This window comes from Saccostrea echinata, unplaced genomic scaffold (assembly GCF_033153115.1).
Source record: "Saccostrea echinata isolate AGI-Se365-2 ecotype Australia unplaced genomic scaffold, CSIRO_AGI_Sech_v1 ptg000001l, whole genome shotgun sequence".
Lineage (NCBI taxonomy): Eukaryota > Metazoa > Mollusca > Bivalvia > Ostreida > Ostreidae > Saccostrea > Saccostrea echinata.
The window spans coordinates 31,623,250-31,649,642 of NW_026889750.1; the positions used below are offsets into that span (position 1 = coordinate 31,623,250).

A 26,393-nucleotide genomic window follows, 5' to 3' on the forward strand; every position below is an offset into this window, starting at 1 on the left:
TTGAATAGACTTCCCTAAATACAATATACTTAAACAATATAGAAAACACTTTAATTTTAATTCATGACTCTGCTGGACAAGATTCAACTATGACAAAGAAATATTGCCTCATGTATTAAATGTACATATCATAACCTGAGCTTATAATATTCATTTTCAATGGCCCTGTAGGCTCCTTGCGGTGTTATGTATTTTTCTGTGACATCTTAAGACTTCTCTTTGCCATCTCCAGTGCTCCGTCGTAAGTGTGGTTTCCTCCAATGAAGCCTCCAGCATGTACAAATATACAGTCCGCAATCCCAGACTTGTCTGTAAGTACACTGTCCCTCAAGCCTCGCCAGTCTTCTGGCAGAGATAGTCTGAAACAGTGAGAAAAAAGACAACTTTATTAAAATCTGCTAAAGATCTTCTCCTACTTATAGGGCAAACAGATCAATAATCTGGAGATAAAAGAAAGACAACTTTAAAGTCAACAAAAATTGCGGATTGAATTATAAAAACTTTATAATAGTAATGCACTTGTACTGAGATTCTGAGATTGAGAACACATTGAAACTAATGGTATTTGTTCAGGGACACTGGGAGACTGTATTGATATTTGACTAAAAACAAGGCTCCAATTTTTGGATGCATATATGATCCAAAAACTCCAATTTTTAGTGAAACTTAATGTGCAAGAGGAAAACATCATATTCTATACCTACATGTATAGTTGAAGACATTTTACTCTAGTCATACTAATTTAGGCTGCATTCAAGATCGTAGCAACTATGAAGCAGAACTCTGCATGACCTTGAATGGTACGTATGCTAGAGTAGCAATAACAAGCATTCATTCATAGAGTGTTTTCAACAGACCTAGATATCTACCTAAGCAGCTAGGCTACCTGCTAAAATCTTGAATGCAGCTCTGAGTATAATCTGAGGATAATCTGGTGATACCTCACTGATGACTCTGCAGTGCTCTTGTGTTACCTGTTTGTAAATGACCCCAGGGCCTCTGGTACGCACTGAACCCTCCATTTGTTGCTCTGGTCTTGGTAAAGAACATATTTTATAGGTGGATTAATGTTCAGCTCTGCCTCCAAATTAAATAGATGATCCTTCCATGGACAACTCCCTGTCTTAAAAACCACAATCTCTCCACTAGGATCCACCTATTAATTAAAAGTATGTAAAAGAAAAAATAATATTTTCACACATAATTACAGTATTGAGTAAAACTTGTCTAATCCAGATGTTTAATCCATAATCTTGCTTTGTATGACGTAAAATTTTAGTGTCTTTCAGTAAATTTAATTGTTTGAAATGTTGTCTAAACTGTCAATATCCATGGAACGAGTGAATCTAGATTAAACAAGTTTAACTGTATATTACAAAATGAAAAAATAAATGTTAAACATGAATAGATAGTAAATTTTTCACTTAGTCCTGTTGCATTTGTTCATCATACTTGAAGGCTTTCTTTCCTAAAGCATTCAATCAAATAAGAGATTGATTTCATAATTAGTGGAAGCATAGCTAGGTTACCTCCATTCTGCCTTTGACAGCCTCTTCTACCAATTCCCTAGCAGGAAGCCATGATTTCTTGTAGTACAAAATTTTATCAAGAAATTCAGACCCCACCATCTTCATGGCCTTCAAAAACCCTGCCTAAAAAATCAATTTAAGTTTTTTTTCATTTTTGTTTTTTGTTGTTTTTTTTTTTAAATGATGATTTTAAAAAAAATCACTGCTTTTTACTTACCATTTCATCAGCATTTGGTTCATTCCACATAGGATTAAAATGGCTGACTCTACTGCTTAAGTTGGTATTTATATGGTACCTGTGTCAAAAAGAAAAGAAGTAAATAGTTACATATTTTAAGTGTAATTTTTCACCGACCAATTGTTGTAAACAAACATCAGTACCTGGGTTCCCCATCATACTGATTAATTCCATTGTCAATAGCATCAATTTCCTCCACAAAGTTTTCATACACTTTGTCGTATACAATGTCGGTCACTGGATCATCCACAGGAAGCTCGAGAATTTGGGCCACAATCTCCTTACCAAAATGACAGTAAACCAGGCCAGCGCTGCTTAGTTTGGTTGTCCATTTCTTGGGCTTATTCACTGTGCTCATCGACTCGTTAAATGTCCTGAAATATGAGGATGTTTTAAAGATAGAAAATACAAAATATAAACACAGTTAATTTATAATTGGAAAATGTTAGCATGAATGGATTAAATCTTATCCAACTGCAACTACAACTAATTTCTTTATTACTGGCAGTGATGCCTCTGAGAAGGGAGATAATTCAATTAAGTTAATTCACTTTTCGAGAAGACTATGTTGAAAAATATTAAATCTATTTGTTCATAGAGGGCTTATAATATTATATACCTATATGACTAGTTACATTTACTTGAATCGTTATCAAAAACTTAGCAACTATTGTTCACCTTTGATGATGGTCAAATCTATTTTTAGCAGGATCATACACTCCCCCAACATCCACCACAATATCACATGTGTCAAGGACAGCAGGGTCACGGGTTCTGAACAATAAAGTCTAAATTAAAACATTCAAGTATCTCTTTTTACTTTAAAGTTTCCATCTGTTTAAAGTTTTATGATTCTTTCATTAAAAAAATATTGATATTTATACAGTGTATGCTGAATGGCACTTGACAGTTCTTAAGAATATTTATCAATTTCAAAAACTGCACTTATATTAATATTATGTCTGATATTTCTCTGCCATGTTGTTTGACCACTGTTCCATACCGAAAGATACCAACAGTTACGAATGCAATTTCCTTTCATATGTTGACCTTTATAAGACTCTGTGTATGTCCTTAAATTTCAATATACAGTTGATTGCTTAAAAAAAAAAAATGAGAAAACTCAGTGTACCTGACTATCTCAGCATCAGCATACTTTGGCAGTTGTCTCAGCATGAAACAAGCCAAGACCTCATCACAGTGAAATGAGCCATTGTGTGTTCCAATCTTCATAGCGTCTGTTCTGAGCTTCTTACTGGCTGGCTGGGGGTCACTCATGAATCCTTTCCCTATAGTCAATGAACTTTTAAAATAAATTTAATGATTGTCAAATATACACAAATTTATGTCCAAAAATAAAAAGAAAAAAAATCAAATTTTGCCACTTTTCAATTTCATATTCCCTAGCTATTGAAAGGGTACAGGGCCCTGTACCAAAAAGGGTCAATTAAGGTGTCCTGTATAGATTGGAATTTCAAGTATTAAGTTTTAGCATAAAAAATGATTTCTGTCTAGAATTTGAAGATCTTTATGTAGAGATTCTCATACTGAGAACTCAGAAGAGAACATCTTTAAATGAAATTTTATTTCATTCGGTCCACTAATGCAAGTTAAAATGAATCCAATATTAAGATTTTTAGTTAAATTTTCCACTCAGAATTTGCAGAAAGTTGTAATCATAAGATAAGTACAAGCATATCATGTGATTCAAGAGATATGAATTTTGAAGACCTTCATTGTTACAATATGATGCACTGATTCAAGTTCCAAAGCTAGCTGCAGAACTGTAGCATTATGGTTTTATATTTTAGTCTTTGACCATAATGCTACAGATCCCGTAATGCAAATATTGTGCAATTTACGGTGCATTTTCTTCGTACTTTGGGGATGTATTTCGCCACATATTCTATAACAAACCTGTATATTTTATTCACCTCCTAACCCTTTATAGTCGTCTCTACAGACCAATAAACTCGCTTGTTGTGAATTTCATGCCATCCGACAACAAATTCACAACAAGCGAGTTTATTGGTCTGTAGAGATGACTAGAAAGGGTTAGGAGATGGATAAAATATACAGGTTTGTTATAGAATATATCTAGAATTAGGGAATGAATGGTAGTTGATTGACCAATGCTGGAAAGTGGCGAAATACATCCGAAATACATCCCCAAAGTGCGCAGAAAATCTTGTGCTGTAAATTGCACAATACTGTATGTGCACATAAATTGGCGTATTCAAAATTTAGCGCAATCACTAGGTATGGAGTTGTTGGCGTAATCATGAATTAGCGCCACACATGTTCGTGCCCTGTATTGTACATATATAAATGATTTGTTAGTGCTATTCATAAATTAGTGCATCCTTGTCTGCGCCAAAGCCACTAAAATATGAAGCCAGCTTTTTTAAGTACTGACATACAGTATTAATTTGCATTACTGGATCTGTAGCGTTATGGTCAAAGACTAAAATATAAAACCATAATGCTACAGTTCTGCAGCTAGTTCCAAAGCATATGATATATACTACCACTTTGGTCTAAAATTTCATTGTCGAGTATTAAATACTGGAATCACCTAAAATCTTCTGATTCTTTGGCTTTTAAACTTTACCAATCCACAAGTAACTGCAATTCCTGGACTTAGAAATTATTTTCTACTCTAGTTCAAACATTACAAAATATAAAGGTTCCATTCAACACCTTTTACCCAACATAAAACAAAGAATCATCAACCAGTACACTCAAGAGCAAACATAAAAAAAATCTTTGGTTCTGACAAACTTGAATTCTATTTTAAAAAAAAATTAAATTATATATATACACAAGAAAAAGAAGTCCATATGTTTATTTGTTGATTGACTCAGAAAAAGATCTGAGAGATCCTCTCTTAGTAGAATTAGATTAAGTGCACATAAACTTGCAATAGAAAGTGGTATTTTATAGACATATTTCCACATCAAAAAAGGAAAGATGTTGTAATGCTTGCAATACTGGTGTGATTGAGGATGAAACTCATTTTCTTTTTCACCATAAATCTTATTCTAAGCTTAAAGAAACACATACCTTAGAAATATTTATAATATAACAAAGAAAAATATTAATCTGGACAAAGAAAGACACAGGTTACAATTACATGCAAACAGTGATTAATACAGTGCACATAAAATCTTAAAAGTATACTGTAAAATTTATTAGACATTGTTTTGAACATAGAAGTCAATTACTTAATACTATATAAATTATGTAAACATTATCTAATGATGTTCAATGGACCTTTGCCAATTATTGTAATTGTGTCTGTGCCAATAGATATTTGTATTTGTGATACAACTTTCACCTGGACACAGAACTGTATGTTATAAACTGTTTTGTTTTCTTGCTAGTTGGTAACATTTATTCATCTGTTTTAATAATTTTGTTATTAATATTTTTTTTAAATATGATAGTCCAAAAATCCATTTGATTTCTTGCAATGAAGATAACCAAAGATGAAAAATAACTAATGTATGAAACAATTTCGGGTCTAAAGTGAAACTGAAAGTAACGTGTAACAAAGATTTTTTTCCCCTCTTATTTCCCAGAAAAAAAATAATGAAGAGTGAAATCTATAACATATAATCTTTTATGAATATGTCAATAATATATCACACCTTACAGAACTTTACCTGTATTTACTCCCTCACTTCTTACTGTAATGCAACAATGTCTGTGCAGAGAATTCCGGGTTTAACATCCGCATTTGGTTTAGTCTAATACTTTGGCCACCTTATGATAATGGAAGTTAGCACGGATGCAGTGAAAGAAAATTTGCTTTAACAAAACGTATACTGTAGGTAATCTGAATTTTATACACTGCAGATTATTTCTTCATTTTATCCTTTAGAACGGCGTATAGTTTGTTGCTTAATACATCGGTTCCAAATGCAATATTGAGTGAAATCAAGAAAGCGCACTTTTACATTGTGACGTCACGCCTTTGTGTTTCAAGTGCAAGGTGCGTGCTCTCGGTTTTTATTGTTTAGGGTTTGATAACCAAGAAAAAGCGAATGATAGTTTGAATGAGAATTTTAAATATTTTTTTGATGAATTTTGATCTGTTGCACTTTGTACATTTACGCCATTGATTTTTAAAAAAATGTATCACGTGATCAGGGCATGCATACATATTTAATATAACTTGAATAAGTTGTAGCCCAACTATTTCAGTCTTTTTTATTTAAACTTAGAAAATTACTATAAATGTTTTCTGAGTTTTTAACAAATGGTAACCTAAGCCAGAAGCACGCAAAAATCTCCACTACTTCCTATTTATAGCTGTACATGTAACACAGGAAGGTGGAGTGGATCGAACTGCTCTAAATGCATCTGCAATAGGGAGCTACCTTTATCTTTTTTTGGGAGGGTGCTCTAAATGCATCTGCAATTTTTTAAGCTACCTTTATCTCTTTTTTTTTGGGGGGGGGGGTGTTAGGGGGTGTAATAATCAGATTAACTTGGAAGAAAATCATAAAATCATAACTTTTGCCAGCAATTCAACTTATTCAAGATTCCTCTGTAACTCCTGTTTTTATATTGTGACATGCAGGTGAGGGTCAGAGGGGAGGCCATATTGAAAAGTGTGAATTCAGCGACACCAGCTGGTGTTGTGACTCTGCCTACTTTTACATCTTTATTTTGTGGATCTAATTTCCAAGACGCGACAACTCATTGACATGTTTTTAATTTTTTAAAATTTTAATACATTTATGTAATGATAAATGTGCCACGTGACCCAAGAAGTCATCGTAGGGTTTTAAACTTCTCTGTGGGAGAAGTTAAGTCTCCCTAAATTTTAGGTCTAGGTTGGTAGGTTGGCTAGGTTGAGAAACCTTGTCATTGTTTACTAAATGCAAAGTATGTTGATATTTATTAAAACATAAATAAATGTATATGCCTCAGGTGATAAATAACAATGTACTTATCAATATGTATGTACAACTTGACACAGCTGTATGTGTCATAGTTGCATAATTGAAGAAAATTTTGTTTTTCATATATATCTTAATATGATATACATGTACATGATATTAATGGAATAAATATAAACTTCATCAATTTCAGACTTTGAATTATCTGCATATCATCTACTTATCTGACTATCCTGGTGAATTAGAAGACACAAGACACAAGCAGCAAAATGAGTCAAAACTACCACAAAGTGTATATGAACCATGTTCATTCTAGCACACTTTTAGCACAGTTGTCGACCATGTTGAAAAGCCAGACCCTCTGTGATGCCATCATTAAAACAGGGCCAGTGTCAACCCGCGTAAGTTGAAAAGAAAAAGAAAGTGTAGATAGCTCTGAATTTATGTCATTTGAACTGTTTGTCAGAAACTTAGGACACTGATCAACATTAACCATCCTTTAATTTGTTGTAAAATATATCAATACTTATATGTGTTGAAGACCAGACCTTTTCCTTAATTATGTTCAACAAATGAAGATTGGGAACATATTGTTTTAACTCTGTTTCTTCAGGGATTGAAATTAACTTTTTTGGCCACTAGCAAATTTTAGCTAGTGGAATTTTTTTTAACTAGCATTATTGAACTTTCACCAGCATTTTTTTTTCTCATAGTAATTAACCTAGGTATTATTTGAATGATTTCACAGAATACTAATTTACACCTTGTGTGTATTAAGGTCGTTTATACAAGGTGAAATATGACCGGATACAGGGGTGTGCAATTAAAAAATTCAAGCACTACAGTGTTTTCCCCAGAAATTTTTCAATGCATGGGGGGAATTTTGCTGAATTGACGGCGTGCAGTGTGTCTTGTTGTGTTTCTTGTGCATGTATCTGAATTTATATTTAAATGAAAAATACAAATTCATTCATTTATTTTTTTTTTTTAATTTGAATGATATATTTTGAATATATTGTCAATTTAACTTTTAAAAAAGCTAAACAATTGAGTTCTCTTTTATAAAAATAGATCTAATCACAAAAAAATGTTCTATTTTATTTTCCTCTAAAGCCACTGTCTTTTTATCATGTTTATGTGCTGTGTTATTCTTGCTTTCTACAAACTGAATAGGCCCCTAGTGACCCCCCCCTTTTTTTTTATTTACTACATTTCTTTTCTTTTGAATATCCCTACTTTAACACCTCTCACATCTAGAAAACATTAGTGATTTGGTACCTTCTCTGAAAAACCCAGTGGGGGGTATTTGTCCCTTTTGGACAGTTCTAGTTTTTTTTAATTTAAAGTTTAATTCTCACTAGAAAAATTGAATCGTATATAAATCAATTATGATTGAAAAAAAAATTAATTTAAAAATCAATTTTCTTTCAATTTTTTTTTTCATCTTAAATCATTAAATACCCTTGAAATATATTCTTTGAAAATCACATGACTTTTTCTCTAGTTGATTAAGTGATTGTAAATAATTAAATGGGATATCTACATGCATTTACCATAAACAAAGGAATGGAGGAAATTCGGATTAGGAAAAAACGATCATTTTTGGAAGTAAATAAGTCAGGTAGTACAGTACAATTCGTTTATTATCATGGTTTATTTGTCAGGCCAAAACTTTATAATAAGCGACTTTTATAATAACCATAGTCGGCTGAAATTCATGTCGGACGGCTGACGATACGACGTTTGTGTAAATTATTGGATGTATTATACATCTTACGTTACATATAATTTCGATTTTTTAGGTTTATTTGAAATACAAGTTAACTGACATATCATTTCACAATATTTACTTACTGTTTCAACTTTTTATTATAAATAAATTCACTTAAATAAAGCTTAATACGCTTCAAACTCAATCTTCTAGATCCCTTGGCATCCATCTTGTTTATTTTGATCTACTTTCATTTTTAATTTATGGTCAATTCAAATTACCAATGTTTCGTTTCGTATTTTTTTTTTTTTGGTTTATTTTTTTGGTCACATATTAAATAAATTAACACAGCAACAAAGCATGCATTCAAATTGTTTCTTTTATTCATCCAAAGTAGACATAAAAAAATTACCTATTTACACTCAATGTCGCCGTATAATTAAAATTAATTGATACACTGATGAGCATATGCATTCAAAGCCGCTTGGACAGACTGGTGACAGAGTTAATTTCACTTAATTATTTCTTAATTAATCGGGCAGTTTTGTAAATGTAATTAACTATGAACATTGATCCAGACACCAAGCGTAAGAAAGCTTGGGTTAATATTGACACTAAATTTAGTTTCAACACATTTGGTAAAACGTATTTATTACGAACGTACAATTCAGGATTAACATAAGAAGAAAATAAGTTATGAAAAAAAAAAGAGTTCGTGTTATCCTGTCATGTACTTCATGAAATAAACAGACTCCCTGTCAATCGCTCAGGTAAGTGCACTGAAGTGTGACTAATCTCCCCAGTCTTTCACTATCGGCAATTTTCAAAGTGAAAATCAAGCCATTGTGTATAGACAAGCGACAGTGCATGAACCACAGGTGTAGATAGGTGTTATCTTTTGTTTTGTTGATTGTCCCAAGAGTGAAAAGGTGTGAAAAAATATTACGGACGGACATTTTCTATTATAGTAAGCGAAGTGTATACTTTTACCTATGATAATAACAGACAAAATTTATAATGAATTATTAAGAAATGGTTTTGTGTTTCAGATATCTATGATAAAAAAAGAAGTATGATATAAAACCGGTATGATAAAAAACGAATTGTACTGTACTGCAAAATGGATAAGATTATGGAGATTTACGAACTACAGGAGCATGCTACCTGGAAATTTTTCATTGTTTGAGAATTTGATAGCAGAAAAAGTGAATAAAAATACCTGTAGTGCTTTTCATGTAACATGGGTAATTTTAATTTTTACTAGCCCGAGGGGCTACCTCTGTGCATAAAATCACTAGCCCGACCCCCCAAAAATGGTAGCCCCGGGTGTGAGGCAATGCTAAATGCACATCCCTGGAATAAACTTTAAAAAAATCCGAAAAAAGGCCGTTTTTTTTTTTACTCGCAAAAGTTAGCGACCACAGGTCGCTTTTAACTCGCAATTTCTGTTTTTAATTCACATTTAGCGAGTATTTCCCGTTAATTTCGCCCCTGTTTCTTATTATTATTCTGTAATCTTCTTCCTGGGCACTTTTTTGTCTGCGAAACTACTCATCCGAGGTGAAACCTTTTTAGGGTCAATGGACATGTTGTGAAGATTTGCAGAACAAATGTCATTTTTTCTGCGTAAGCATGCACTTGAGTGCACAAGCAATGTGTGAAATTACATATATACTTAATATAGCATTAACTTTATATTTTTTGATGAAATGCTTTAAAACTTGGAATATATAGATATATTATTAGTTTATAGACAAGACGACAAAGAGTTTTTGAGAAAAGAAGCTGAAATTCAGAATATATTTATATAATATAAGTCCCTACATTATGGAATCATCAGAAATTATTACGAGACATGCATGCATTTGTGTTGAATTCTGATTGATTAAAATTCAGATTGCTGTAACTTTTCTATGTTCTCAGTAAAATTCTTTGAAATCTAAAATGTAGCTCTTTAATATGGCATACTATGAGCATGCATGTGTACTGATTAACTTGTGCTCTTTTGTATATATGTGCATTGTTATTTCCCAAAAATACTTCAAGAAATGAGTTGCAAAAGTCTATAATATAAAGATTTGGACTAATTTAATGAAGCTTATAGGGAACATGGCACCAAAAGGGAGTAGGGTTAGCATTTGGGGAACATCTGTAGTGGTCTCCATTACAGTTAAAACTAGTTCATCAATTGAAATCAAATATTTTAGAATAATACAAATAAAACATACTTTAGGCCAAAGTTTTTATTTTTTTTGGTTTACGATTTTCTGTCTCAAAAAAATGCATTGGGTGGTCGAAAAATAAAAATAAAAATAATTTTGGATTCAACAATTTCATTATAAAATAACAGAAATGTTTATTTTAATATAAATAATACACGTCAATAGTACTTTTAAGTTTTATTGTCTAGATCACATAACTCTTTTTATTTAATTTTAATTCATTTCTAACTTTAGACTGAATGTTATTTTCATTTACATATAGTTCTGATTTTTGTTTGTCAATCAGTGCTTGGTTCATGATGTTCAACATTTTGTGCTCTTCAGTGATATGTGATGTGTTATAAACCTTGGTATCCCCACAAACTAAAAATAAGGATCCAGATTCAAGTTAAATTTAGATTGAAGAAAAATACAATTGAAGTGTTTAACAATATTAAAAGTAATTGACGTTGAAATAAAGGTTATAATAATTTGATCATGCAGCTATCAAATTTAATGTTCAACCTGCGGCAAAAAAGCCTAATAATTTCTCAATCAAGTCCTTCTTTAAATGTTTGTTATGTACCTGTACAGTAGGTAATGCTCATTATTTATTAGTAATTCAAAGGACTTTAATCTCAATTGAGTATGAAATTTGCAAAGATTTGTATATCGAATTTACTTCTATAAACTAACAAATGTTTTATACACATTTGAATTTCTCCAGTGAAATACCAGTCAACGTTGCTTCAACTATTAAGATGTATCTCTCAACACTAAACTGGCCTAACTATTATCCATGGATTTATCAGCCTATTTTGGGAAACACCATTTTTGGGGAATTGGGAAAAAATTATCGGCTGTTTGATGAAATTGCAAATTTTTTTTAAAATGTTGCTTAAATCATGTACTCAGGGGTAATTCATTTAACATTTCAGCATGAACTCTAATTTGGGCAACCAAATCAGGGGTGTGCAATTAAAAAAAATAAGTACTAGCCCACGGGCTAGTAACAGCAATAAAGTTACTAGCCCCAAATACAAAGTTGCTAGCCCAATTGTGGGAAGGGGGCGGTATATATTGAAAAAAATAGTTTATTGTTGAAAAAGTCAGGGTTTTAAAGTCATTCTTTTTAAGAAATAAGTTCAATTCTCACTAGTAAAATTGAATCATGTATAAATTAATAATTAAGATAGAAAATAAAAATGCATTTAAAATAAATTATCTTCCCTTTTTCTGTGCATTGCACTAGTTCATATAAAATGAAGTGAAAATCTTTTTTTTTTCATCTTAAATCATTAAATACACTGGAAATATATTTTATATAAACCACATAACATTTATCTTTCAGTTGATTGAGTGATCGTAAATAATTTAATGAGATATCTGCAAGTATTTACCATAAACAGGGGAATAGAGGAAATTCGGATTAGAAAAAAAAAAACGATCGTTTTTGGAAGTAAATAAGTCAGGAAGTACTGCAAAATGGATAAGATTATTGAGATTTATGAACAATAGGAGCATGCTCCCTGGAAATTTTTCATTGGTTGGGAATTTAATAGCAAAAAATGAGTGAAAAGACCGATAGTGATTTTCATGTCTTACATTGGTAGTTTTAATTTTTACTAGCCCAAGGGGCTACCTCCGTGCAGGAAACTACTAGCCCGACCCTCAAAAATGGTAGTCCCGGGCGTCGGGCGATGCTAATTGCACACCCCTGCAAATGACAATTAAATATGATCCATCTTATTCGTACAAAATCAATTATGAATAATAGACTAATAAAAGTAAAATGGACTTCAATGAGTATAAAGCATTTATACAACTTGGGTAGTACATGTACATGTGTGTATGAGATTTCAATTTAGATCATTATAGTATCTGTTTCTGGAGATTATAAACCTCCTGCAAAAAATTATACTAAGAACGCATTTTCTAAAAGTCCTCTTTTAATATGTATTAATGCATTGAAAATATATTTTTCTATAACTGAAATAATGCCTAAAGTCCTTACCATTAACTCGCAGATCAAATGAGTAGGTGGAAATAACTTAATAAATCTGTATAATTACACAATATCATCATTTTTAGAAAAACAGAGGAAATTCGGATTAAAAGTTGGCGATGTTTTTACAGTGTTTTTAAACATCTGTTAAGACTGTAGCTTTGCTAAATGAGTTAAAATTACAGACAATCTGACAATTTTACTTAGTGTTTTCCCAAGATAATTCAAAATAAAAGCATTGTTCACCAATTGAGAAAAAATACTGCCAAATTGGGAAAAACTGAACTCATTTTCAATTGGGAATGGGCCGAACTTCGGCCCCTGAGAAGGCACTGATAAATCCTTATTATCTATAGGTGTATCCGTGTCTGCTAGGTCGATCAGGGTTGGGCATACACTCTCCAATATTACGGTATGAATTTAGCCAATTGAGACATTGCAATTGGAGAAAGGGATCATTTATCCAAGATTTTATTCACTTTTCCATGCAGAAAAAGTTCTTTAAGTGTGTGTCATTGCTTTCAGTGAGGAATTACCTTGTTACATGACAGAGCCACCATTTTTGGTTAGCACATGTGTTTATTTACGGTCACCTAAATGTTTGTAAAGGTCTCATATATTTGTAAGCGCTTATTTGACTAAGATGCATTCTAAAATTAAAACCCACCAGTTCAGCTGAGAAAAATCCGGAAAAATATGTCGGAAAAAGACATTATTTTTATTTTCATGATTTGTGAAAATTAGGGTCGGCGGAATCGTAAACCAAGTGAAAAAAAAACTTTGGCCTTAATTAACTTTTCCCGCAAATGTATGAAGATGCTTAGAGCCTTTGCATATCTTTTCTAGGCTCATAGAGTGGTGCTTGTGGCAGCTTGCCCAATGCTACAAACCATGGAAAATGCAACCTCTGGGTCACACCTTGAGGTGAGATTGGCATCCGACATCAGTCAGGAATCTGTCAACACATTTCTACAGTATCTCTATGAGGGTTATATGATTTTGACTGAGGAAAACTGTAATGAAGTGGAGAAAATAGCCCGACTGTTGCAGGTGGATAGTATCACCAAGTGTTGTGCAGATTTTAACAAGTGTATCAACAAATCAGCAGGGGCTCAGTTCAAGTACAGCTTTCAGGATCAAACAGACTTTAAGCACATGAGGGTCTCTGACCTGTTTAAAAAGCAGGAGAGATCTGCTAAACGCACAAATGAAATACACAGACCCACAAGTCCTGGAGTGAAGCGACAGAGATTGCATTCATCTAGTCCTAAAATTCATGATACAAGCAGTATGGCAGAAAGTTATGGTGCTACCTCAGATCCATGGGATAGAGTTCCAAGACTGGGATCAGGATTTCAAGGTCCAGGTGTTATTGATATCAGAGAAGATGGCTTTGAATTGGTGCAAACAGAACCTCCTAAAAAGGACTCAAGTGGCATTCAGGAACCTGTGAAAATACAGACAAGTGTTTCCCTTTCTGTGTCTAGTCAACACAACCATTCTTCTGACTTGCGAGTGGTGAATGTTGTAGGTGATGCAGGTCCTCCTGTCTCTGAGAGAGCAGGAAAATCTTTGCAGGCAGCTCCCCCACCTGGTGGGTCAAGTCGAGACCCAATAAGTTTCAGTCCTGTAGCCATTCAAGACTCTCCCTCATCATCCACATCTTCTGTAGAAGTCAGTCGTAGCATGGGTCACCAAGAGAAAGTTCAGCAAAAGAAAGAAGTAGAGAAACAAACTCAGGCAAAAATTCACATACCCGACTACTCAGATTCTCAGTATACCAGTGAGGTGTTGAACACCAGTACAGGATCCCGAGCCAGTGAGGATTTGGGTGCATCCTACAGAGCTCCGTACCCAGTGGCCATGACACAGATTCCTAGGCAGCCAGCACCCAAGCCCTTTGCCAGTGGTAGTGCATCACAAACAGTATCCATGCCAGTATTCCCAGAAACCATATCTTCTCCTGCCTCTCAAAAATCACAGGGCACAGTCAGAGAGAGAAGTGAAAGTAGTGAGAGGCCATCATCTAGTGGGAGAAGTGTGGACACTGGGTGGGTATAAATTACAAACATTGAACAACAATTATACTCTGACATAATATAAGTTAAGTAATGTCGGGAGTTGATTTTTGCTCATAATTGAAACATTTTATAATGATTGCCTGTATTTCAGATTTTTCAAGAAAAAATTTTTATCATCGTAAAGTGCTTGATAGATTGAAAAAGTGACTGTGAATGAATTGTCAGAATGTAAATTAATGTAAAATCACACATTTTCGTTGGGTCAAATTTTAGAGGTTTGAGAAAAAAAAAATTGGTTTGTAGGGATTTGATTTCATGGATGGAGAAGTGTTGAGTAGTAATGCATATGGAATTTTACATTTAGTGGTGGTCATAAATTTGTGGGTATCTCCATACCTTAAAAACAATGAAAATTACACAGTAATCCTTTTGTTATAGCATTGCTATAAAATGCTAATCTCCAAATCCGTCATTTCAGTCAAGATAAACTAGACGACCAGCCAGATTTGAGTATTGTGAAAATAGAAACTGCCACAGAACGAGACATGAGTAATCTAGAAATGTATATGGGGGATGAGTCATTTGGTAGTCATGGTCACCAGCCAGTGAGAGGGGAAGAGGATGATCCAGGACCAGATTACAGTGTGGAAGAACCCCCAGGAGAGTGGCCGAGGGAGGATATGTCTAATGAAAGCAGCAATGTCAGTGGGATGGACAGCAGTGCAAACTGGTACTTAGGACAGATGAAAGGTAAGGACCACATAACTTTGTTACTTATTTGGAATGCACAAAGGTCATTTTGAGAGTTCAGGCAAATCAACATTCATCTGTTATATAATATTTTTGAAGCAAAAATTTCTGTTTTGGTCGTCATATTTTAAAGGTCGTTATTTTGGATGATTTGTAAGGAATTTTATTTAGTGACACATCCAGTAATTCATTTCATTAGTTTTATGGAACATACAAATGGAAACACTTCATTGTTAAATTAAAGAAAATATACTCTCTTTTTTTTGGGGGGGGGGGGGGGGGGGCTATTGATCTCTGACCTTTGTGCATTCTTCAGATAATGCTCTGTCATTGTTCATGGTTAATAAGAAAATGTTAATAAAAGAATAATAAGAAAATAAAGAGGAGTGAGATACTGGCAGTGATTCATTTTGAAAATGGTTATCATGGGTCCAAAGGACCCCTTTTACTGACAACAATGAGTCCCATGCCAAAACCAATGCGTCCAAATCCAAGGGTACTTAATGGTACCGTACATTAGATACTACAGAGGAAATTCTGGTGAAATAGAAAAGGGTTTAGTCCGAAAGTGCAGTTGTTTTATTGAAGCTGTGAGTGGTTTATACTATAATTACTATCAATTGGAAGTAAGAATAAATGATTTTGTGGCATATAAATAATATATTGTCAACTGTGCACCTTGGTTCTATTTTTAGATCGTACATATGATGTCACATATAGTTCGTAGGCCTATACAAAATTCTGTCATAAAATGCACAGAAGCAGACCAGTTGTTCTATTAAATGAAATAAAGAAAGTTTTCTTTAAAAAAAATAACCTGAGAGAAGAATGATCAAATACTTAATAGCTTCTAAGGAAGAAATTGAAATTATTCAGGTTACATGTGTACAGTTAAAATACAAATGTATACAACTGGTATAGTATATGCTTCAGAAATGTTCCACAGCAGACAAAATTGAACTTTCTTTTTCTGACACTTGTCTCATTGTTAACTGCAGTTTAACAGTGAAGTGTGAAATCTGACCTGTTGTTGACAACCTTATGTATACCTGTTAAAATCGCTCATGCATATCACTTAGCATGTGGATATGATGCAATCGGCGAAGTTTTGAAGCAGATTATACCAAAATAATTTAAAATAATACCTTTCATTTTACAAATTAAATGCATGCGTCCATTGGGATGCACATTTATTGAAATAATGCGTCCTGAGCAAAATTTATGCGTAATTTACGCAGGACGCACATCAAAATGAATCACTGTACTGGTACTGCTAGTTAATCAGGGGATAAGTTACAATTTTTTTTAGTGTTCAAATTTGGATTGTTTAACCTGTGTTCATGTTTCAGTCAAGAGAACACTTAGGAAAAAAGAGTTGAAAGAATTAAAAAAAAAAAAAAGCAAAAATTAAAAAATCAATTTTACTTGTTAACAGATGAAAGATAAATAAAACTTGAAGCCATAAATATTCACAAAAGTAATTACATGGGCAGGGATAATTTTTAGTTGTCAGAGCAGTACATGCAATCTTTGCAAGTGAAAAAAAATCATTTATAACAAATTCTTACAATGGAAAAATGTTATGCCCCCAAAATTTTGCTGATACATGTTTGATGAAAAAAAAACTTTGACAGAGTATTATTGAAAACATAAAATTGGCTAAGACATGTCTCAATCTATTAAAAATCATAATTTGTGAGAATTTGATGTCATTTATGCTTTATTTTTCATCGAAAAGTTTGAAATAAGAGTGGCATAATGTCCATATTGAATACAACATGTAATAATTTAAGCAAACCTGATTACTGGAATAATTTGAGCAGTACAAATACAATTATGCAAACTCTCACAAATTTTATTTTTATTTTATTCATAAAATCATTTATTGTAATTAAACTATAGATGAGATATGTTGAGCATTTTATTTTTAAAACTCCTTATTTGAGGATTAAGATCAAACTTTTGTCTTGAATGAAACCCACTCAGAATTAATTTTATTGTGAATTTTCAAGATTGAATTCAGACATGATAAAGCTGAAACAAGATTTTAACAGCCTCAAGGGGAAAAATGCAAGTTTGATCTTGATCAACATTTGTTGTTAAAATTGTTAGGGGAATCTGAAAATAATTGCTCATACAACTTGTTTCTCTTCTCTAATCATAAGCTTTGGCACAAGCAAGAATCTTGTGTGCAGTTTTTAGACTGTATATTTCATTTGTGTTGTCTCAATTCAATGAAATATTCCTTGCTTTGTTATACACATAAGAGTATACCATAAGGTATGACAAGATGACAAATATTTTCAAGATTCCCCAAAAATGTTCTCTGTTACAATTCTGTATATGTAAGCATCTTCATCCACATGCACATTTATTAGCTTATTCCAGAAATGAAATAAATTGCAAAAATATTTATTTCACAAGGATGTAACAGTTTCTTTTCTTTTCCTCTTTTTTTATTAAAAGTATGTCACTTTCATTGAAAGGCTGAAAGTGATTGATGAAATGATGAGTTTTATTGCATAAGCATTTCATTTATGGGGATTTCAAATTTAAAGGAGCTTGGAGCTCTTTGAAGTACAGAGCTCCAGATGAAGATGTTTACATTTTTTTGATGTATTCTCAAATTTATTCACCATCCATTGCTCTTCCCAGTCTGTGTTTGCTTTGGTTTTCTTTTAAGTTTTGTTTTCTTTTGTTGGTAGGTTGATAATTTCTGGTTAGAATTTTAAGTCTTTTGATAGGAGTTACATTTCTTTGTTGGATTAGGAGTTTTGGTTCTTTGTATAGGAAAGACAAATACTCTAAGTTATTTTTGTTGCTTTGAGGAGTCCACGTGTTATCTAACATGGAAAGTATTTCAGTAAATTTGTGGGATTTTTTTTTCTGTGGACATTGAATGGTTTAGAGTCTCTTGGATAGTTTCTTTTCCTCTAGTGAACACCAGTCATTGGCTACATGGCAAGTCTAATACTCTTGGAAATTTTAGAGATCAGTCATTTGCAATGGGGGCAATATTGATACTAGTTGTTTTTTGTTGTTTTTTTTTTAAATAAGTCACTTTTGATATTGCTCAACAGTTCAGACGATCATTTTCAATTTAAATATTACACAGTTAAAGTCATATGTAAAATGATAATAAATTACTTAACGCCAATCAGGGAAGCCAACTACATATTTAAAATGGCCAGAAATTTTAAAAAAAATGTGCCATGCCTGATTTATTTCTTAGTAGAATCAAATGGTTCAAGTGTAAACAAATCGTAATAGTATCTGGGAATAGCATTGGATATGGTTGCAAGTCTTGAAAGAGTTATCTATCGAAGAGCAACAAAAATTCAAACATGAATCACACTTAAAAGAAAACATACTTGATGCTTAGATGGCATCTGCCAAAGATTTTAAAAATTGATATCGTGAATTTATTTAACGACGACTGGAAAAGAAGAAAGAAGACTTGCAGCCATATCAGAGGTAGGTCATTTTGTTATGTGTTACCCTACTTTTGTTGCCATTTAATCTGTAACACTTTATGGACATTGTGGAAGAATGTTAACCAAAATGTGGAAAATTGAGTAAATGAACAAGGATATTCAACTCTGGGAGGCATGTGTCATTTAAGGAAGGATCCATCTTTGACAGCTGATTAATGTTTGCATTTCAAATCAATGGTGTGAAACCTCCTCCCCAAAGAAGGTTAGGAGCATTGTAGACACACCTGTATATCATCTCAATTTTGAATCCCCCTCCCCTCAAAAATAAAGGAAGTTGAACCAAATGTCCCATTCCTTTGTGTCAGTTCCAGCTTTGGACAATGCCTACAGCTGTGATGAAGGGAAAATACTGACAAAGAACTGTAGTTTGTTTGAAATGCACTGGAATAAGCATCCTTTTTTGAATTCTATTCAAAAATTACTAAGAGTTAATGATACTGATCATTGACTTTACAGCTATACATGAAATAAGCTTAAAGTACATCAAAAGGTAGCTAATGGACCATATTTTACCAAGTATTGCAGAAATATGTGTGTTGGAAATAGAGGACATAAGACTTTTTTATCTATTGTAAAAAAGCTAACATGAAAATTTGTTTTGATCACAGTAGAATACATGCATAACAAACACAAACTGAACACAATGAGTTAAGCTCAATATGCAGGGGAAAATATGTATAATAAAGCCTGCATGGAAAAAAACTAAGTGATACTGCCGTTGACTTTATATTTTTGAGAAGAAACCAGGAAAGAGGAAAAAATGTAAGTATTATTAAGTAATATACTTAACATATGCATTTTTAAATTAATAAATACAATTTTCTAAAATAAATATCTTCTATTTTTATCAAGCTGCAATCAATAGGCGTGAGGCCACAAATAAAGCAGGTGTCTATCAAGAAGAGGAGGCAAACAGACTTGGGGTATGTGTTGTTACATATTTTTTTCTGACTTCCAGTTCATAACAAATGAAACATCTAAACAGTAGTTGTACTTCAGAACTATTTCTCCCTGATATGACAATAAATTTTAATGCTCAAATGAGAATGAAAATAAGGGTCAGATTTCACTGAAATGAATTACAGCAGTCTGTGATTTGACAGTTTTCAATGAGATAAGATTAGATGTTAAAAACAAACATTGCTGATTTTGAGGAGGTTTATGTTTGGCCTATTTCTAACTTCAGGAATTTCTGTTTTCAGTTGGTGCAGCTGGTGCATTCCATCCCAGTTTATGTCAGTGGACCTGACTATGTACATGCCATGAACAAAGTCAAAATCTCGGAGAAAACCGGTAAAACAGACGGTACCCCTGCAGCCCGATTCCTGCTTGGCTTGTTTTACAGTAGTAAGGACCTGTTCATTGTGACAAAAGATAAAACACAGACCAATCTTGATCCAATAATTCTCCAGGCCATTGAAGGTACTTTGGCATCAGTTTCATATTTATAAATGTCAGAACACCCCTTTGTTACTTACAGAATGATATATATGTTTGTATAAAAATAAACTTGCCAGCTTACATGTACATATTGTAAAGTCACATTTTTTTCATGGGGCCAACTTTTCGTGGTTTATGAAAGAATATTGGTTTTGGGGGATTTGATTTTGTGGTTTAAGTAGTGTTGAGTTGTTAGGCATTTAAAATTTTACATTTCGTGGAAGACATAAATCTGTGGGTCTTGTCATACCATGAAAACAACGAAATTTAATCCTCATAAATATAAGTGATTTCACAGTACATTTTCCATTCTAGTTATGAGCAGTATTTCTATTTTAAAATCTTGTGTTTAAAATGGATGTTTGCCAAATCCAGTTTTATATGAAAAATTATTAGTCTGAAACAAATTGTTTCAGATAGTTTATTGTTTCAGATAGTTTATCTTTTATACAAACTATGTTTAGCATATATTCATATACTATTTCCATTTAAATGTTCAAAATTTATCTGGAGAATCCAATATGTAATGAATAGAAATATTCACTGCAGTCTGAAAATATATGAGACTATCTTTATTAATGATTGGACTCCTGTAGTGAATTTTTGGTCAGTGAGAACAAAAGAATGATTTCACAGCAATTGTTTAATTTTATGTTAAACCAATTTTAAATTTCATTATTGTGAATTTGTTTTCAAATTACTTGTGATTACAATCCATTTTTCAACATTTTTGAATAGAATTTTGCATCCAAAACTCTGCCAGTACAACAGGAAAAGTAAGGGCGGCCATAGCAAATAAGATATCATCAAATAGAGTGTGGATTGAACGGAAAATGCAACGACACAAAGAGAAAGACCCCCCAAACATTCCACATCAATGAGTCATGAATTAACATGTATCTCTGAAATAAAATCTTGCAAAAAACTACATTTTAATAAGTTTTGATTTTAAGCACAGAAGAAATGTTGTGAAATGCTGGAATATATCCTAGAAGATCTTGCTATACATTAACACTGAAAACAAGTGGGTTTTTTGGTATGTGTGTTTGGAATAATGACCAAACAATCTGCAGGATTCATAAAATTTTAAGCAATTATGTTACCATTGATTTTAAAGTCATCATGGATTTTAACAAAATTTTAGGGAAAAAAAGTGTAGTGGTAGTGGTGATGTGTTAAGTCAGAGTATGATGTGCAGGTTGACATTTTTTTATTTTCCTCTATTTTGTGTTTCTTCGAATCGTGGATTTTCAGTTCTTCATTAGTGGTTCTTTTGTGTCTGTTCTTTCTTGCTTTTTTGTAAATTTACTCCCAAGTTGATTCCATGATATAAAACAAGGGACTGCTCTCTTTACCAGGTGATGGAAATGTAGGTGTTCCCGCCCTGCCAGTGGGAAAAAAAGAAAGTTTAGGAGATGATCACTCAATGACCAGAAACATATTAAGTAAACAACAGGAAACATTTCCTTGTGTGTTCTGTTCCTCTAAATACCCCACTCAAGAAAGCCTGAAGAAACATGTGAGGATAACCCATAATAACCCTATGGAAATGTACCACTACTTCTGTGATTTCTGTGGTCGGGGATTCAAATCCAAAGAAGGCTTTAATCTTCACAGAAGAATGTTCCACACAGAAACCGAGAAGTTCCCAAAGTGCCCCATCTGTGGAAAACGCTTCCATTGTGCAGCTTCCTTGAAAACCCACCAATTTACTCACTCAGATCAAAAGAAATTTAAATGCCTCAAATGTCAGAAGACATTCAAACATAGGTCGAATTGGAGGAGGCATATTTGCAGAAGTTGAAATGGGTCATAACTGAATTGGTTGTAGACTGTACATATATTATCATGAGACAATTCATAATTTGTAGATTAATAAAGGACCTTCAGTAAAGATAAGAGTCACGAAGAAAATAGTTTTTTTCCCCATTTTTTGTTTCAACAATTTTAGGCTTTTTAAGTTTTTATTTAAGCTGGAATAAAGGAAGTTTGATGTGTGTTGACTTGTATTTTTATTGGCTGATGTTTTATGGAAATGGAGATGACTGCAGCTGCAATGGTTGAAAAGCTAGCTTTGAATCAAATGCAAATACATACACTATTTTCTTGTCAATTTCAAGAATTGATCAAGATTACATTTCATTTTAATTTCTTCTAGGTTCAGAGCAGTTGTTAACTGATGTTTCACAATTCCATGCCCTCCAACACCAGCAATACCTGTCAGCCTCTGTAGGATTCAACGAGTATCGAAATAGAAAATCTCTCTCAGGAAAGAACCCTCGTCAGTGCGATGTTTGTGGAAAATTTTTTGGGTCGCATTCCAGTTTACATCGTCACAAACAAATGTATCATTCCAATAAAGAGTTACCTCAGTGTAATCTCTGTGGAAAACGTTTCTCTAGTTTGTCCAATCTCGGTGTTCACAAAATTTCCCATACCAATGCCAGGCCTTTTAAGTGTGCTGTATGTTCCAAGACTTACAAGTATAAACATGATTTAAAGAACCATCGTTGTAAAGTATAGGGAAATATGTAAAACACTGAACATATTGTAGATAGAACTTGTGCATTAAGCTCCATCTAGGTATGATGTGAATTTCAAATGTACGGTAATTAATGAATAAACTTGGGGATTTTTGCTTGTTTTTTTTTTTTAAATGACCTTTTCATGAAAATCAGAAAATTCTAGCAAAGCACAATTAGATGGTAGAAGAATGTTGGAAAATGAGAGCGGATAAAATGAAATTATGCTCACAGTTAAACAGAACTTAAAGTTTGGTTTATGCTGTGGGTAATGTTTTTTTAACTGTTTATAAGACCATGTGTTGTATACAAGGCAATTAGAACAGATATGATTTGTGACTGTACTGATGGATGGTTTCAGTTTTGAGGTCAAACTTGATTTCTAAATTGGATGATATTTCTCCATGGATCTTTAGTTTATGTGATAGAATCTTCTATTTGTGAGGAAAATATTTGCATATGTCATTGTTTTGAACACAGTGCTATTTAATTGGTCCTTTGCTTGCAGGTCAAGCAAATAACGACATTGAGGACATACTGGAAATGAGTGAAACTTCAAGCAAAGAGTTACCTTCAATGGGACATGGTGATAGCATTTGGGTAACTAATGATCCATCTAACCAAAACAAGAGCTTTCTTGTCAGTAGATTATACAAACATTCCTGTAACATCTGTCATGAATCTTTTGGTTCTTCCTCTAGTCTTTGGAGACATAAAAGGATAAAACATTCTAAAAAGAAATTACCACAGTGTCGATACTGTGATAAAAAATTTACCGATTTGCATAACTTGAAGACGCATGAAATATCACATACAAATGAGAGACAATATGTATGTGTTACTTGTAACAAGGCTTACAAATATAAACAAGACCTTAAAAATCATAACTGTAAAGTTCTTATCTAGAAAGGTTTGGTTTGATTAAACTGGTTGTCCTATGTTACAACATGAAAATGGTGCTACTTATGCATGTTTCTTCACAGGTTATGCAATGTTCTTGTTTTTAAATAGAAATTTAATTTTGAATATATTGCAAAATAAAATATCAAGTGAAATTTTTGTTCTTTTCTTTGTCTTACTCTAAAATATTATATGGGTCAATATGTTTTATTCAGGCTGCATTCAGTTACTTTGTCCCATCTGGGAGGTTTCTGTCAGTTTGTGGACTTATGTTTGTTACCCTTATGTTTGTTACTAGCATCTTTGATGTGCATTTTGTTTGGGTAGATTCCATTAATAATAGACAAGCTGGTTTTTAGGAAATGCATTTTGCAAATATAAGGTTTTTCTCATTGAAGGATCAAGGTTTTCTACAAAGCAAAGAGAAGTTGAGGAGTCAGAAATTAAATATCAGAGCCCATCTATGTTGGACGTTGGCAAAAACATTTTGGAAAATAACAAAACATGGTGTGGTCTGTGCTCCAAGAATTTCTGCAGTGCATCGAGTCTCCGCCGTCACTTTGAACTTTTCCACACTGATAAGGAATTGCCATCATGCGAGATTTGTGGAAAGAAATGTTCGGATTCATACAGTTTGACTGTTCATGTGAGATCTCACACTAATATTAGACAGTTTGTGTGTCCTGTGTGCAATAAAAGCTATAAACACAAAAAGGATTTGAAAGGGCATAAATGTTATGCACCAGAACCAAAAGGAGATTAAAGTTGTGAACTAAGAGAGTTGTGTTGAAACATGTTACCCTATATATTTGAGGGTTATTTGGCATTTATCATTTGTCTCCCATAATTTGAAAGTTCCAGCACATTGTATGATTGAAATTTGGTTTTAGTTATTTGCTTTACTTTGAGTTCATTTTTGCTGTCTATGCATACTAGTATTCTGATATAGAGTTAGCCTTGAACTGTTATAATATTTCTTTAATTTAGATAAGAAAACAGAGGGATTATGGTTTCTTACACAGCCATTAATTTCGGTTTCAACAAATGCCAAACCAGCACTGTCAGTAAGAAGAGAGGCAGCAGGATTTTCAGAACAACACATATGTAGTGTTTGCAAGAAAACCTTTAGTTGCCCTTACAGTTTAAATAGACATAACCAGATATTTCATACACAAAGGAGAGAAAACTGTTGTAGGAAATGTAACAAGACATTTTGTAATTCTTATTTGCTGAATAGGCACATGCTGTCACATTCCAGTGCCAGACCATTTTTATGTTCTGTATGTGGGAAAGCATACAAACACAAACATGATCTAAAAAATCACTCCCTCACTCACAAATGAAGGAAGTTAGGGTGGGTTAGATATCCCTTTGATAATTATTTTTTAAAGTTCTGTTCAGGGCCCAAGGAAAAGTCATCTGGATGCTCCAAAAAAAGATTTGGCATTGGACCATTTTTCATTCACTTGAGATTCTCAGATTTCTGGATTAGTCAATGACATAATGTTCATACTTTGGGATATGCTTCACATACTAGTACATGTTGAGCTGAAGATTGATCAATGTGACTGACTGAAATTTACAATCTCATGTTGACTGTGGAAAATGTTTCTAGTCTCACAATGAATAAGAAACTCAATGATGGAATATTCTGATAGGGATTTACTCTGAAAGTGCAATATTTATATACACCAGATTTAGTTGTTGCAATTCTGTGTGTGAATATTTCATCTTATACAAGTAATTGTATGTGGTGTTATTTAAAATATTCATCAGTGGAGATATAATATGAAGTGTTATAAATGAACTTGTAGGAAAAAGTTGATTTAAAGCCAAAGATGCTTAAAATTGGTTTTATCACCTTATATTTTTAATATGTTTTTGTATATATTTATTTTATTTGTGGTTATTAAATCTAAAAAGTGTAACAACTGCTTTTTAATTTTTTTTTTTTTTCACTCTTGTTGATATAATTTGTATAATTAGATTAATAAAATTGGCAATTTGGTCTGTATTGCATTAGAAAGGCAATAAGCAAAGGAGATACAGAATCAGGTGTGCATGGACAAAGAAAAAAATTCAAGGTGTTAGAGAGGCTTGAACACTTGTTTGGTGTTCTCTTCAATGGGAAGCATTCACAAGTTTCCTAACATGATGTTCTTCTTGTTTTAGGAATGACTATGGCATTGCATGAACAGACTCCAAGGATAAGCATTTCAACTAATGTATTGGGCGTGTCACATTTGTCACCTTCTAGACCCGAGTTCCAATCCACAATGAATCCAGTTGGTGTGTACACTGATACTTTCTTTACGGAGTGTGATCAGTGTGGTAGAAAGTTCAGATCAAGGGAAGGTTACAGAAGGCATAGATCAATGTACCATTCTGATAAAAGGTTTCCACAGTGCAAACTTTGTGGAAAACATTTTGCCAGTCCACATAATTTGAAAATTCATTTTTCATCTCATACAAATGTGCGGCCATACAAATGTGATGTTTGTCAAAATGCTTATAAATTGAAGCATCACTTGAAAGACCATCGCTGCTCTGGTGCAAACAAGTCTACCCCAGTCAGTTCGAAAAAAACCCTTTTCTGATTCCATGGATCAGATTTATGATTGAAATCTAATTTGTGAAGAAAGATGAACTAATGCCACAGATGTTTTCAAATTTGT

The 26,393-nt window shown here is 33.0% G+C and overlaps 3 protein-coding genes across 25 annotated transcripts in view; 1 reads left to right on the forward strand and 2 right to left on the reverse strand.

The window, feature by feature from the left end:
• Positions 1-9,555, reverse strand: part of LOC133189657 (myeloid differentiation primary response protein MyD88-like) — a 131,975-nt gene extending 122,420 nt beyond the window's left edge. Inside the window, exon 1 of the mRNA XM_061325060.1 lies at positions 9,550-9,555. The gene's annotated coding sequence lies outside the window, so the exon portion shown is untranslated. The remainder of the gene's footprint in view (positions 1-9,549) is intronic.
• On the reverse strand, positions 37-5,647 carry LOC133189646 (MYG1 exonuclease-like). The gene is made up of 8 exons (XM_061325050.1): positions 5,433-5,647; positions 2,900-3,056; positions 2,446-2,541; positions 1,911-2,141; positions 1,747-1,825; positions 1,530-1,652; positions 975-1,156; positions 37-359 (listed from the first exon to the last, which is right to left on the reverse strand). The coding sequence occupies exons 2-8, from the start codon at positions 3,043-3,045 to the stop codon at positions 185-187; spliced, it is 1,032 nt and encodes a 343-aa protein (XP_061181034.1). The 5' UTR covers positions 3,046-3,056; positions 5,433-5,647; the 3' UTR covers positions 37-184.
• LOC133189504 (zinc finger E-box-binding homeobox 1-like) overlaps positions 5,533-26,393 on the forward strand; it is a 44,284-nt gene continuing 23,423 nt past the window's right edge. For 11 of the 23 annotated variants that reach the window (XM_061324949.1, XM_061324974.1, XM_061324982.1 and 8 more), the window contains exons 1-4: positions 5,743-5,761; positions 6,868-7,075; positions 13,438-14,642; positions 15,091-15,362. In XM_061324949.1, the coding sequence (XP_061180933.1) occupies positions 6,944-7,075; positions 13,438-14,642; positions 15,091-15,362 (1,609 nt within the window). In that variant the 5' untranslated portion in view covers positions 5,743-5,761; positions 6,868-6,943. Of the gene's footprint in view, positions 5,601-5,742; positions 5,762-6,867; positions 7,076-13,437; positions 14,643-15,090; positions 15,363-19,708; positions 19,780-20,058; positions 20,279-21,034; positions 21,225-21,654; positions 22,294-22,454; positions 22,835-23,326; positions 23,744-24,116; positions 24,497-24,705; positions 25,077-25,890; positions 26,331-26,393 lie in introns of those variants that run through there. The other 12 variants (XM_061325031.1, XM_061325023.1, XM_061325013.1 and 9 more) reach the window with 10 other exon arrangements.

What these genes read in the sequence shown, in the direction of transcription:
- LOC133189646 (XM_061325050.1), bottom strand. Translation starts at nt 3,045, where the DNA reads ATGAGTGACCCCCAGCCAGCCAGTAAGAAGCTCAGAACAGACGCTATG. An exon ending in GCTGATGCTGAGATAGTCAG is followed by an intron (nt 2,542 to 2,899) that starts GTACACTGAGTT and finishes TTTATTGTTCAG; the next exon opens with AACCCGTGACCCTGCTGTCC. An exon ending in CAGTATGATGGGGAACCCAG is followed by an intron (nt 1,826 to 1,910) that starts GTACTGATGTTT and finishes TTTTTGACACAG; the next exon opens with GTACCATATAAATACCAACT.